General features: G+C 41.9%; 1 protein-coding gene across 1 annotated transcript; it reads left to right on the top strand.

The window, feature by feature from the left end:
- Positions 1 to 1,361: 1,361 nt before the first annotated feature.
- On the top strand, positions 1,362 to 8,115 carry rem1 (RAS (RAD and GEM)-like GTP-binding 1). Its single transcript, XM_073468337.1, has 5 exons — positions 1,362 to 1,450; positions 3,574 to 3,973; positions 6,684 to 6,766; positions 7,102 to 7,309; positions 7,397 to 8,115. The coding sequence occupies exons 2-5, from the start codon at positions 3,607 to 3,609 to the stop codon at positions 7,672 to 7,674; spliced, it is 936 nt and encodes a 311-aa protein (XP_073324438.1). The 5' UTR covers positions 1,362 to 1,450; positions 3,574 to 3,606; the 3' UTR covers positions 7,675 to 8,115.
- Positions 8,116 to 15,737: the final 7,622 nt, after the last annotated feature.

Below are 15,737 nucleotides of genomic sequence, written 5' to 3'. Positions count from 1 at the left end.
ATGTATGAAGATTTTCACTGACTCACAATTGTGACTTGACATCTTGGAAATTTGAGATGCCGTGTGTGCCAGGGCTTCTTTAGTAAACAGGTTCAGGAGTAAGTGAGCAAATAAAAATGTCACTACCAAGTTTGAGAATTCACAAAAAAATATATAAAGGTCAAAAATCAGCAGCATCCAACATATTCTGACTTCAAGACTGTCTGGGTCAAACTCCAAACACCCTACACTGGCCACAGACTACTGGTTAACTGGTAACCTGCAGTTTTCACTCATCAGCGCTTTCGACAAAATGCCCAAATAACCTAAATAAAACAATTAAATAGCCGAGATCTTTTTAAATAAGCACACAGAGCCTATATTAATATAGTCATGTGTGTTGGGTTCTTAAAAAAACAACAAAAAACGCTTCACTTCGGTCGGTAACGCGGATTGTTAGTTAGTTAGTCCTTCATCAGATAAACTCATATTTTAATTAGCTGGCTAGTTAGTAAACTGGTAACTTTATCAGTCAGCTAGTTCTGCCTAATAGTTGTATACTCCTCGTACAGTTAACCAGTGATTCAGTAAACTAGTCCTTCATCACTTAGCTCGATCTTTATTGGTTATCATCAGCTAGCTAGTCAGTAAACTGGTGTTTTTGTTACTTAGTCCTTTAAAAGATAAACTTACTGTATATTTCTGTCAGTCAGTGACTCATCAGCTGTAGGTCAGTTAGTAAAAGTAAACCAGGACTTTGTTAGCGAGCTAGTTCGTAAACTGCTCTTTAACTAGAAAGCTAATTAGCGGCTGGTTAGCCAGTTCGTCTTTTGCTTTCTCTGATAGTAAACTGATAATCTGAGTTATTGTACTGTATCAGCTCGTCCTTCATTCATCAGGTAGTTATTTGACTTTTTCTCTGATGATCCGTCTTAACAAGTCCCACAGAGGAGAAACATCTTTCGTCATTCAGCTCTCAGGTTAGTAAAATTACTCAATATTTAAAATCTGTCGGACAAAAAAAAAACAAACAAACATTTTATCATGTGAACTAGATCCTGACTGAAAAGTTTCATGGAGCAAAACCATGTTGTCTTATGGGACGAACAGGAAGTGACCAAGATGTTTCCTAAACCAACTCAACCTCCACACTGATACAACAACACACACACACACACACACACACACACACACACACACACACACACACACACACAGTCCCTCCTCAGTTATCTGTTTCTCCTCTGCTGTCACTCTGACACACACACACACACACACACACACACAGAGGGAGGTAGATAACTCTGTGATTGCACTGCTGAATTTTTAACGCTGTTGTGGAACTTTTTTTTTTCCAGGCGGGTTACTGTGGCACCGGGGTACTGTTACACCGAGACACAGAGCCCGGGTTCAGTTCAGTTCTGTTGTTTACTGAGGCTGGACGGACACGAGACTGTTCATGGGGTGTACGGTAAGGCTGCCTGTCTTCTGCATGTTATTTGCTGCTGATGTTTTTTTTTTTTTTATTATTTCTTTGAGTTTTTCAGTCGTCACTTACAAATAATAAACTTTCACACATTAATTATGATCTCTCACTTGTGAAATGTCCCAAAAACAATTATATCAGCACGTTATTTTAAGATATTTTACACACAAAAACATACATTTTACATTTAATAGCACATGTGAAAATATTTCACTGTTAAGTTTACATGTCGACGTGTCTTTTGACATATTACATGTGATAATATTCACATGGAAGATACAGGAATTTGGGGCTTTCAGACATTTTATGTGTAAAATGTGAAAACATACATTTCTTGTGCTTTCTTTAATGGGAGTTTCTGGTTGATATCACTTTACTTAAATTTCCTGACGTAGTTTATTAACTTTTTTTCAACAATGTAATCAGCAGTCATTAACTTATTTAACTTGTGATATTTTACATATGAGACCTGCAACATTTAACCTCCTGATGTTTGTCGTTCTGTGGTGGATGAATTAACAGAAATCTAAAATAATTTCTGTTAATGAAAAGTAGTTTTGGAGGTTTTTGCAGGATTTAAGCTGTAAAATAAGTTAGAGTAAGTTGGTCACTAACTAACCCTCCAGAGGCAGGAGCTCTGTCCTGGTCGGACTCAACCTCACTATCACTGACTGTCGCACTTGGCACCTTTAAATACTTGAATTATTTATGGGAGGAGGTTTGTTTGTGTGTCTGTGCTCTCTTATGCATGCTCAAGGTCTTCGTGGGTTAGTTTAGGATTAGACCTGGGACCTGAGTTGGGTGGCTGCTAAATAATATTCAATCAAAGTGTTATCATACATGTAAAGGGGTGTAGTCGCTCACAGGAAATGTACTCCCTAAATACTGGAAATAAATTCCTCTGGCTCTTTTATCGTCAGTCCCTCATATCTCTCTGTTTCCAGACAAATCATAATAAGGAGTGACCATCATTGGCTCAGAAAGGTTTAAATTTTAAGTTCTATATTAACTCTACGTTGCAACTATCTTTTACTGAGATATAAAGTAACACCCAGACTCTGCTCAAACTATATTTTAACTCAATCAAAGCTTCCTCATCATTTAGTACATCATCAGATAGCTTGTAGACGAAGACAAAGTAAACTTCACTCTGCTCACTCTGCTCCAGGTTAAACACTCCCACTGAGAGATAAAAACAGAAATCAAGTGACATGAGATCTTAGGTTGCTCTTTAGAGAAGAATGCGTTTCACTAAAACAAAATCACAAGGGAGCAGAGCTTGTGCAAGAGCAACACAAAATCTTAAACATCTATCATACACACCTTCTACCATGGTGTGAGTTAGTTAGTTAGTTAGTTAGTTAGTTAGTAAGTTTTGACTAATTTCTCCATTTACACCAAATATATTTAAGAATAAAACATATTCATGGTAAACAGTAACTAATAAAAGATACTTATTTGTGATCCGTGGAGAAAGGCCCCAGACTCCCTTTAAAAAACGCTCAATTTTGAGACTTGTTGCAGGAGGAGAAACTTTATAAACGTTGTGAAACGCTGTTGAAGACAGGTTCTTAAATATTTGGGCCTACTTGTTAATTCGGCAAACATTATACATGATGATATTTCTTTCTTTGTGTAAGAGCTATGTATCCAGATGTAGGTGTATATTTGGGTCACTCGAGACACATGTGGAGATGCATTTAATGCCAGGTGAGCTCAAAGCTGTCCACTTGTGATTGGATCACTCAGGACGGATGGCAATACCGAATGTGATACCGCCATCTCTGGTGGGAAGTTTCCAGTCTGTTGTACCTGCAACCAGCAGTGATGTCAGAGTGTGCCGACACACCCTGGAGTACACTTCTACATCACTGCAGCACGGTCACAAGTTAAATTAAAGGGGGTCGACCACAGTGATTTGATCTTTGTAAACGGTTGCTGACCGTTCTCTTAAAATATGGACGACGCAAAAAACAGGATCATGTTACAGCTAAAAGTAACGCTCTGTGATTGGTCGTTTTAAAATGTCAGACCTTTCCAAAAATCTGAAAGACCGCAGTGAACCAGACTTTATTCTCGAACCTGAATCCTCCTTGCGTGTCCCTCAGGCCCATCCATCCTGATGCCATTACCATAGCAACATGACCCTCAACACCCAGAGAGAGAAGGAGCCCCTGCGGCGGCGAGCCAGTACGCCGATTCCTCCCGGCCACTTCTGCCATCACCCGTCCTGGCCCCGAGACACCCGGCTCTCCCGCAGCACCCTGCCCGACCCCGAGCAGCCCCGCGCCCAGCGCAGCCACCCTCCTCTGGGACAGTCGGCGTCGTACCACCCCGGAGACAAGTCGCTCCACTACCGCGCCCAGTGGAGCTCAGACTCGGAGGACGACTCGCAGAGCGACTCGGAGTGTGTTTACAGAGTGGTGTTGCTTGGCGACCATGGCGTCGGAAAGACCAGCCTCGCTGGAATCTTTGCTGGAATCACAGAGAAAGACGAACAACCAGGAGGTGGGAAGTTACGTTTGGTTTTCTGACTGGTTTATCTAGTCTGACTGTTAATCCTTCTGTTTCGTAAGCTCAACACCTCAGGGACTGGCAGCTTTTCTTGGCGCCATAGCTCATGGTAGCTAACGTCAGCTAACTTTAGACGGATTCTGCTGTATAGCTGATGCAACATTATGGATCCCGCCCTGCCAATGAAGGCAACCAAACAGAGGCAGAGTAGGGCGGGTCTTAGCAAGGAGAGCAGCGGTATCCATAATAACACATAGCTGAAAGGAGTTAGTCAGTTTATCGACTAATGCAAAGAGTAACGACAGACGTCATTTTACCAAACGATTGCAAAACAAACTTTGGTGCTGATTTGGATGCGATGTCCTTTAAAGCGATGTTGACTGATGTATGAACAAAATCTGTCTTCAAAGATGACAACTCTCGAGACAGAGTGCTGGATTCTCCTCACTCCTCATCTTTAGAGAATTTTGTAAAACCAAAGTTTTCTTTTTGTGTTTCTCTGCACAGCACACAACAGTAACAGGTTTTTAATATTCATTTTCTTAAGCTGCCGACACAACTGGAGCGCGAAGTGCTTGCTTGGTACCGGTGTTTACAGAACTTTGGTTGCTCACATTGTTATCTTTATTATTGTTATAGTGATCGGTCTTGATGTGGACGGCCCCTTAACAACGGATCTTGTTTGCAGTTGTTAGTTTGCGGTCAACAGCTTTACAGATGTCTTTTTTATAACGCTGGTCTATGGGAAGAACGCTTTCTGGGCTTCTGGGGATGTTTTTAGTCAGGAACTATGTTTATTTGCTTTCTTGCCAGGAATTCGCTTTCTTCACAGTAAATATGCAGCTACCGCAGGCAGCCGACTGCCTGAGCTTGACATAAAGAGTGGGAACAGGGAAACAGCTAGCCCGGCTCTGTCCAAAGGTAACAAAATCCGCCTACCAGCACCTCTAAAGCACATTCATGAACAAATATCTGGCCTTGTAGTGATTTGTTGGTTTTTGTACGGATTAAAAAAACAAGACACGTGTTGATCAGCGAGCTTTAGAGATGCTGTTAGGTGGATTCATTTAGCTGCGGACATGAGAGTGGTGCTTAATCACGACTTTATTAAAGGTGCAATATGTAAGAATTGGACACATGTGGAATTCATACTCCAAACAACTAGGAGGCAGCAGAGTTATCGCTAACTGTAGCTGCTATTAGCTAGTAAGCTAAGTTAACTGTGCAGCTAGCGGTCGTGTTACAGTAGCTGACTCTGCAGGTAGCGTTGGTGTTATTTACCATCGTCAGGCTATATTACCTCTTGAGGTAGAAACTGGCTAGGGGCTAGCTGGTTAGCATGCTAACTTCAGTAGATTTCTCTGCAACACAAAGACGTCGTCGACATAATGTTAAACTCTTCACATTCTGTTGATGATTTTAGTTAATTTTTTAATGTTTTCAACTAAAATTGTTACATAAATGAACCCTCCACTGACTGTCCACATTAAGATGAGTTTATTGGTCATAGTTAGTGCTACTCAGACTGTTTCCTCTCATACAAGCCTGACAACTTTATGGAAAGAGTTCCCCTTTAATGTTTTCTACCATGTTTTACTGTGTTGTAGTTTCATACTCCAGCTCGGTCCTCTGCAGATCAGTGCTCAGTTTCTGTCCCTGACTTTGTTCTGAAATCACAACCTTGACTGACCCACCATCATTGATCAGCTCCTCTGTCACGTGACGATTGGCCTCAGGCCATGATTGACAGCCTGTATTGATCCATGACAGTCTGACATGATGTGAGGGGGCAGAGGCTGTCTGCTCTTGGTTTCCAGCTGACTGAGCTTCGTGTCTGGTTACACTCTCTGCTTTAGTTTTACACGTTATTATTGTATCGTACGCTCAGAGTCCTGATGTAGTTGTTTGTTAAAGTTATTAACTGTGTTGTCTCTTTATGATCAGTGATAAATGTTGTTGTTGTTGTTGTTGTTGTTGTTGTTGTTGGATTGTTTCTTTCAGCCTTGCTTGAGTCGTGGTTGGTCAATCTGTCCACAACTCCAGACTGAAATATGTCAACAATTATTCGATAGATTGCCATGAAATACTGTGAAATTCATGAATCTGATAAATCTGGTTTAAACCTGACTTCTCATGTAGCGCCATCATCAGGTTTATGACACAATACCTGCAAAACTATTGACATTGCAGTCACCCTCACTTTGTGTTTAGAGCTGGATGAGGCACATTGTAAACATTATACCTGCTAGACATCAGTATGTTGGCATACTGATCAGGGCTGGGCGATCTGATAATTTTAGATTGTGATCGATCTTGAAGGTGTCTCTCATTGACGAGTGGATCCGCGCTACGTGAACGAACAAATACAGTTATGTAACCAGCTAGATGCTAAATGGATGAATTACTTCACACAACAATGTACTGTAAGTTTTAGCTTGTAAAATGGTGGATGCCCAAAAGAACTCACTTAAATTCAATATTATATTTAAATAGTACAAACTGAGAAATTCGTTGGCTATTTCAAAACTTGAGAAAAAAGATTGCGATATGGATCATGGATTGTGATTGCCAATGAATAGATTGTGATATTATGTTTTGTTTATCCTTAATGCTACATTAGCATTTAGCTCAAAGTACTGCTGCTAGCAGGACTGCAGGTTTCTTAGTCGTGTCGTTTATTGTTTGTGTTTATTGTTTGTTGCAGAGGACACGTACGAGCGCACACTGACAGTAGATGGAGAGGAAACCACACTCATCGTCATGGACACCTGGGAGAACGACAGACTGGTACAGTGTGTGTGTGTGTGTGTGTGTGTGTGTGTTAAAGTAAAGTTGTGGAGCATCAGATGTAAGTTTTGGCGCTGAGGGTGGGTACGTGGGTAAGCGTATTGATTATTGATTGAAAGACTATCGATGCAGATTACTATTCATGAATTCCCTCTTATTAAAGCAAACTTCCTGTTCGCCCTTCACAATAAATGCCTTCTACTGGTTCACTACAGATACCCTTTTATTGTGAAACAGCATAAAAATCTGTATTTCCAGATTGGCTCTTAATCTGGATTCAAACAAAAGTTAAGTCTTTCTCTCCTCGTCTGTGTCCATGTGTCTCTCCCTGTCAGGAGGGGGAGGACAACTTCTCCCAGGACGACTGTCTGAAGGTCGGGAGTGCTTACGTCATCGTTTACTCCGTCACGGACCGCTCCAGCTTTGAGTCTGCCTCTGAGCTCCGCATCACGCTGCGACGCGCCCGCCAGGCCGAAAACCTTCCCATCATCCTCGTGGGCAACAAGAGCGACCTGGTCCGGTCCAGAGAAGTCGCTGTGGAAGGTGAGGGTCAGATATCTGATGATGGCTAACGACTGACTGATACTATCAGAGGAACTTATACTCTTTCTGTTTGTCTTTTTTTCCCAGAGGGCCGAGCGTGTGCAGTGGTGTTCGACTGTAAGTTCATTGAGACCTCGGCGTCTCTGCAGCACAATGTGGCCGAGCTTTTCGAGGGCGTGGTCCGACAGATCCGCCTCCGTCGGGACGGCAGCGAGGCCGTCGAACGCCGACGCTCCATCTACAAACGCAAAGAGAGTCTTACCCAGAAGGCTCGGCGCTTCCTGGACCGACTAGTAGCACGCAACAACCAGCGCATGGCGGTCAAAGCTCGGTCTAAGAGCTGCCACGACCTGGCCGTCCTCTGAAGACACTCGTCCAACAGGAGGTTGGACTTTCTTTTGACTTGTTGAAGTTTTCTCTGGTTGCGATGTCGTGGACGATGACGTCTACGAGCCGACAAGAACAATGATCAGCAGCCAACAGCGGACAGATAATGTGCTGTACGTACGTCGCTGCGATCACTGTGACAAACTCATTTCCCTGTTTGAACATTTGGTCTCATAATTTTTTGTGACTTTTTCCTCCAGATGAACTAAATATTAAAAACAGACTGACTGTAAAAGGACGGTCACTGTAGGGTTAAAGGTTGGATGAGTGTTTGTCAGTGTGTGTGTCTGTGTGTGTGTGGGTGTGTGTGACCAGATGTCTGTTCAGGATGTCCTGTAGTTTCCGCTGTGTCCTCTGTTCTCCTGAGGTTTCTACTGTTTTCAGTTCAACACTGTGCAAAAATAAAAGTCTTAAAGGAACAGTCCTCTCAAAATCATGTGTTACAGAAGTCAAAAACAGCTGACTACCTACATGATATAAATATATACGTACTTTTATTATCCTTTACTGGTCAGTAAAGTTTTCCCCAAACAGTGATTGTCCGAACACATTGAAGGGATCATAACCAGGCGCAGCAGCTCCTCTTAAGTTTGGAGGCTTGTGTCATTTTTTTAGCCGGTTCCAAGGGAATAGATCAAACATGCACTTATCTGCTCTAACGTAAGCTCCTAACATTAATATGTCCTGGTAACTAGCTGACCTCATGAAGGAGGAATCCAGGGTAACTTCCAAAAAGACGACATATCGTTAGTCAGTCCTGGGTGATAATATATCAGAGTTCGGGCTGCTGATGCTGAGTTTAACCAGACAAAAGGAGCTTTGTGCTTTCTCAGTATAAACTTTGTGAACAATGTAAACTGCACTACAGTGCGACAATGTAAAGCCTGACATATGTAGCAACACTGTGAGCGGCGGGAGTAAGGAGTAAGTATTTCCTTCATCTTATCGCACGTTTCCCTGTGTTTTAATCGTCATTTTTTAAATTAGATTTAGATTATTTAGTCAATTCTGTTTAAATGAAAGTTTAAAGTTAAGTTTGTAAAAAAGTTGATTTTTGACGCATCAACTCATCGAATATGCTTTGGGATGGTGGCCAAGCCAACCTACCACCTCCAAAGCATCGGTATTTGACTCAAAATCAACTTTCTTACAAATTTGGACCTATAACGCCCATGTTTTTGTTGTAATCAATAACAAGTCAAAGTTGTAATCTCTTTTCTTCAGGAGCTGCAGGGATCAAGCCTCTGTGTTCCTCTTCACATAAACACACTCGCAGGTCGCCACATAGACCCCCGGGCCTCCTAGCTGTTTATTGCTGCCATGGTGACCTGTGGTCCGTTAAAAACAGTGGAAGATGAAGCAGTTTACTGACCAGTCGTCATGACGACAGGGTTGCATGCTGACACCTCTGTGGGGTTGACAAAAAACAGGCCGAGTGTTGGGCTGATGGATGGGACAGTGTCTTTTACTGGGACTGTTCTGCCCTGAGTTTAGCCTCTCAGGCTGAGTACAAACCCTGTTGGGAACCATACACGGCCCGGTTAGCTGTGTTATTATTGTTACCCTCAGATGAGACAATCCATCCATGATAACAGCCCTGAGAGACCACGAGCTAAATACTAACATTAGCATACCAGCAGGTTCACAACGATAATGCTAGCATGCTGACGGCAAACAAGTAACGTTTACCGTGTTCGCCATCTTAGTTCAGTGTGTTCGCGTGCTGATGTTGGCCAATTAAGAGTCAACACAAGGGCGACTTTCAGACTGAAGGAAAATCAGATTCATTTCTCAAATTGGATCTTTAACCTGTTAAGAACTAGCCTCTATTCTGGGTCTCTGCTCGAAAATGACATGCCAATAATTAACAGAGCGTATCTCTGCAACTACAAGGTGAATAATCAAGGTTTCATAATAAAGGGAACACTTGAAACATGTGTTCAGATGTGTAAGTGTAAGTATATACGTCACTGGGTCTGAGTAAATGACGTTGGCACACAGTATAAATGTAAGATTGTATTTCTGTTCTGAGGAATGATGCAGCTGCAGCTCCAAATCTCTAGTACACTAGCAAAACATCTGAACATTTCCTCTGCTGACTATTATGCTAATAAAGTGAATCAGAGCAAAATTAGAGAGGTTTTAGTGCAGAGTACTCAGGCAGAGTCTCCAAATGGGCCATTTTGTCCACACTGATATTTGCAAGTGATTAGATTTTTGTGTCCAGACATCATCAACATATCTCAATGAATTGGATCTCTCTATGTACGCTGGTGAAACAGTTTTTCAACATGGCAGCATGAGAAATGGAGCTCCATCATCTCACCCTCCAAACAATCACACTTCTAAGTCTCAGATCAGAGGATTTACTTCAGCGTGACTTCTCTGTGTTGTCCTTCATACTGCTCCAGCAGCATGGATGATTCTGGTGACTCTGGATTTGACATTGTCGTTGTGTGCGAGCGGGACATGTCCGTATCTAATTTCATGGCAATCCATCCACTATTTTGTTTTCACTCAAAGCCACAACTGTGAACCTGTTTGTGGCGCAGGAGGAAAAGTCAGGAGATCCCCAAAGTCATCGAAGCTTTATTTTTAGAAAAGCGAACAGAAATGAAGCCGAGCTGCTGTGAAATAACAACAATCTGCAGGCGTTTATCTGGAAACCACATCTGACAGACTGGTTGTCCCAGTTTTTACTGATCAAATATCCTATCTGCTTATTGATCGGCCATTTTGGTGACACACACACACACAGACACACACACACATGCACACACTGTGGTTGCAAAGGGACAGTAGATGGAGGAGGAGGAGTGTTTAACATCGATTTGATGAGGGTAATGGAAAAAATGCATGACTCTGCTCAACCCGGATGACACACACACACAGACACACAGACACACACACACACGGACACACACACACACACACACACACACACACACACACACACACAGAGTGATGTGTAAACATCCTCTCAGCGGAGGAGGACCAGAGGCTCAAAGCTGTGAGTTCAGCTCCCTCCTGAATCTGTTAGAAATAGAAACATCAGAAAATTCCTCTCATTGTTTCCTCTGAAGTGTCAAAAGTTGAGAAGATTAGATAAAGGCTGATGACACCAACTTTTGCAATAACCATTCACATTGCTGGAGCTGCTTCTTGCTCTTCTTGTTTTGTTTAATGTCCAGCAGTGAAGATGAAGCACCAGCATTTGCCTGTTGGGCAGATTTTTTTTGAAAAATCAGCCATTTAGAGGCAAATGTGGGTCATTAGCTCGAGGCTAACAGGGACTTAGCATGGACATGGGCAGATAAAGAAATCGACTTCACTCCCCGCAGCTCTGCTGATATGGAGAGTGCTATTTGTGTTTGAGTGTCTGTTCAAAGCTGTCCAAGCGTCAAACTGGCTGCAAACCTCACTGGTAGAGATAAATGAAAATATGAACATTAATTAAGTTGATTCAGCTCATTTAAAACAAGATAAACAATTTTTCTTTGTATCTGGTTTCACTAGTTTGGTTAGCTTTTTGTGACACCCTGTCCGCAATGAGCTGATGACGTAGGGCAGAGGCCAAAATTATGCAATCAATGGCTTACCTGTTAGGTCATGATGTCAGTATCATGATTTGCCTCCGTTAGGTGTGAAAAACAGGTTCTCGTTCTGTGGAAAGACGTCAGCTGACAGTCACAGTTTGGTTAAAAACTTCCTGATTAGGTTTAGGAGAAGATAATGATACGTGACGTAAGATAAATCTACTACAAGGAACTTTTAACTGGCTGTGAAACGGTTTCAATTTAGTTATTCTTATTACCTAGGATTCTGACTTATCCAGGTTGGCTAAGTCATAAAATTAAATTAATTTCTTATGGCAGAGTGCTGAGGGTGAACTGAGGAGTCTCACAGCCTGAGTACACATACGTGCTGCAGAGGTCAGCAGGAGTTACGTCGGAAAGACGTTGACGTTGGCGAGGATTACCAACGTCTTGTGTGTTATCTGTGTGGTGGTACGGCACTAAAACAAAGGTGATTTTGTTTTGACATTATCATCTTTTTTTGTCTAAAGGGGCCACCAGAATCTACAAAAAATTAAATTTCCTTGTAGTAGCTTTTATGTATATGTGTGATATTATGTGATATTATATATATAATATATTATAATAATAGATATTATTGATATTATATGTGTGATATTATTTGAATTACATTATAATTCAAATAAGTCAGCGTAGACTTTGGATTTACAAGGGACACGGACCTCCTCCGCCTGAGTGACAGTACTGTAGCCAACCAATCCATTAACCTCGACCTCCTCCCTGTGCAGACATTGTCAATCTTTTTATTCTGTCACCTTCGTACAAACATCTAGGCCTACTTTTCCTGCCCAGGTGAGTGGATTGGTGGTCCGGACTGAAATACAGGTGCAGAACCGACCTTCAAGATTAACACAAGTCTTAACTCATGGAGGACTCAAGGCTCACAGGAGTTTCAGCTCAGGTAAAGATATTACAAGTTAAGTTTTCCCAACAAAACATAAAAAAACATGAACTGACTTCTGTAAAAACTCTCTCCTCCTCACAGTTACATCAGAAATCACTGCACACGTCTAATGACCGAGCTGCAGAGAAACCTGAAGGCTTCAGACTCGGTGAGAGAAAGTCTGTAGAGTATCTGTGTCTGAACACGCGTTCACTAACCTGAACATTATTCTTAAGGACATTTCAAACATTTCAGGCCCCTTTGAGGTGCGTTTGATTTACAGAGCCAGAGCAGAGGACACAGAGAATCAAACACCCCCCTGTGTTTATTTAAACTGCACAGTTTCCTCTCTGTCTGTCTCTGGTTCAGTGTAAAAACCTCCTTACTGTAACTCTGCCTCTTAATGCACACACACACACACACACACACACACACACACACACACACACACACACACACACACACACACACACACACACACAAACACACACACACTGCCAGGAACTACAGGAATGTAAACTGAAGTCGCTGCCAGCTGTGTGTTTGAGTGTGTGAGACTGTGGCTCCCCCTGCTGGCTGGATGATGTCTGTTAACATGACAAGACGAGATGAGATGAGATGAGATGAGACTTTATTAATATTGCCAAGATATCAAAAATATTACACCTGATATTGTAAAAAATAATACTGTAAATTGTATTTAACTCTGACAAAAAACCTAAGAAAATATTTCAGAAATCTAAATAGCAATGAAATAAACAATACAATAGCGTAATGGGTTTTATTTGCATTACAAACGGGAAAACTAAATAATAGACGACACACTGCAAGTTTCCATTACGTGTGTGTATTCTTAAAATATAAATAAAAGCAGTCTTAAGTTTAAACTATTCTTTAACAATGCATGCTGGAAAAATCTGTTAATATAATGTTCTACAGTGTACAGTGGTGTGATTGTTGACACTGAAAGTGAAGTAAACTAATAATTAACTGTTTAGCTTGCGCAACTTAAATGTAATTATCAGCTTTACTTGGTCACTCTGAAGTTTCCTGACTTTTTTAAAGTAAAGTCAACTTTTAAATTTTACATGGTGTAGCTGTTTTTTCATGACAACATAATTTAAACAGGCGAATGAGATGTTTTATTCACATGCTCCTTATTGTGATTATGATTAATTTATCTTTAGTTTTTAGGCACTTTGAATTACTCGCTTGCCTCTGTGATTTAATGAAAGTGTTATTCAATATAATAACATATTTTTATGTTGATACCTGTCTTGGTTGTACTGTCTGAAACTTGTATTTTTTAATAAGTTAAAAGTAAAGTTAAATGCAGATGATTGCATCCTAAACTTATAACTCTATTGACCTATAAAACATAAAGTTAAGGTTAAAAGAGGTGAACTGTTAATAAGATATTTAGCCGTGTGAATGCAAAACATTGTGAAAATACCCTTAAAAAAAGTAGATCTTGCCTGAGGAAGTGGTGCCTTCATGGACCTGCTGTAAAACCTCACCTGCAGACCTGACATAACATGCCTGACATTACAACCAGGCTTTGAAGCATGCCGTGTGAATCCCTCTCTGACTCCCCTCCAACACTCTGTGAACTTTAGGAGTGCAGGAGTTTGTCTCTCTCAAGGCCTGCATCTACGAGGATGTTTGTAACCTGAAGTAATCTGTCTTTATGTTGAGTTGAGACACAACAGGCATTTGCCTCCAGGCTGATGTGGAGGGGCAGCCCGCACTCTGGATATCCAGCCTGTCCGCTCTCTCTTGCCAAGAGACACTCCGGCAGCGAAATGCAGCTCTGGAGAAGTATAACCCAAGAAGATGAGCAGCCGCCAGCCGGTCAGGAGGGACCGCAACAGCCGAACAGGGCGGTGTGTTTACTTGGGAAACTACAGGTCACAATCCCCGATATTACCACCGCAGTGAAGCACCTGAGAAGCCGGGTGGACCAATCACAGTCATTGCGGTGCACGTCAGGCTACAGTGTAGGTCATGCACCAAGAAGAAAAAATCAAGCTTCAGTCGCTGAGTGACATCGCTGGAGGCGGTGTATTTGAGCGCACGCAGCTTCTCTTGTAGCAACAAAAAGCTTCATACTACTTTTTTCACATGTGCAGGAGTAGACCTGCAAACATACTTTAATATAAAATCAATGGACAGTCCTTGAGTAAATACGTTTTGTCACTTTCCTCCTCTGTAAGTCCACACAGTGTTGTACAGTGCTGTGCCACAGGAGTCAGACAGATTAAAGACAGCTTCCTGATGAACATTTAGTTTGGGGCTTGTACCGTCTGTGGTTTGGGTCTTGTGTGGGATGTGTGGAGAGTCCTTCCCTCAGGGAGGTGGGCGCCTTGTTAGAGAAAATCACCCACAGACCTGACACAACATGTCTGCCACTGCACCCGGCTGCCAAACACGCTCCCTGAATCCCTTTGTACAAACAGGACGCCTACATGACCTTTAGTAGGGCTGCAGGCACACATATTTCTAGGGCAGAAGGACTCTATTATTCTGTTGATAAAGCTCTCATAAAGCAAATATGGAATAGAAAGCAGGAGAAACGGGGGATTGACGGGAGCCCGCTGCTTTTTTCTGCTTAATAGGTTAATACATCTGAACATGAATCAGTGAAAAGTGATGCCCTGCTCCTCTCTGCTGTTTGATCCACCCTGCAGACCCTCGACCTGACGTTTTACAGCCGATCCCGTGTGAACAACCTGATGAGCTGTGGGACCTCCACCATAGCTGCCCTCTGGAAAAGGAGGAGGGAGCTGACATGAAATGACATCAGCTGCCAGGCCTGTCAGAGCAGCTGCTGCTTCCTGTTGACCTGAGAAATATTTACTTTCAAGAGTCACAAACTGCCTCAACATGTCAGACATACATCATCAGCTCCAAGGAACTGTATCAGCTGCCATCAGCTCAAAGGAACTGTATGACATTTCACAACAATTGATCCCACATGAGGACACAACTGAGGAGCTCATTTCTGAGTAATTTCTTCAGTAAATCCTCTAATGTTCAGTGTGTAGGTGTTCATGTCTTGCTGCCCGCCTCCTGTCTGGGTACTTTTCCCCATATAATCTACTCAACACTGTAATCTATTCCAGATGGGGCGTGGTCCGCATTCCTGCAGCAGAGGAGTCAAGATACCCGAGACCAAATGACCGTGACACCGGAGGTAACCCTTCAAAATAAAAGCCCACAGTACAGTTGACTCATTAGATCAGGGGCGCACAAATATTTTCCCTTGGAGAAGTAAAACTGAAACATAATGTAGAGTAAACACTTACTGTATTGTATTATTCTTCATGTAAGAAATATAATTAATAAATATGGATCCGATATATTCAAACAGCATTTTTACCTGACAAAGATCCAAAAAAGGATAACCATTATTATACAATTGTATCATTATTTTCAATCATTTTAATACCAAAATCATCTGGTGACTTTTGTATATGTGAACTGTGTAACCAAGACAATAAATCTAGATATTAGTATATAGTTATTTGGAGTACAAATAAAGACTAAGGCATATTGAGGTGGT

The sequence above is a fragment of the Pagrus major genome, chromosome 6 (genome assembly GCF_040436345.1).
Source record: "Pagrus major chromosome 6, Pma_NU_1.0".
Taxonomy (NCBI): Eukaryota; Metazoa; Chordata; class Actinopteri; order Spariformes; family Sparidae; genus Pagrus; species Pagrus major.
This window is presented reverse-complemented; position numbering and strand designations above follow the sequence as displayed.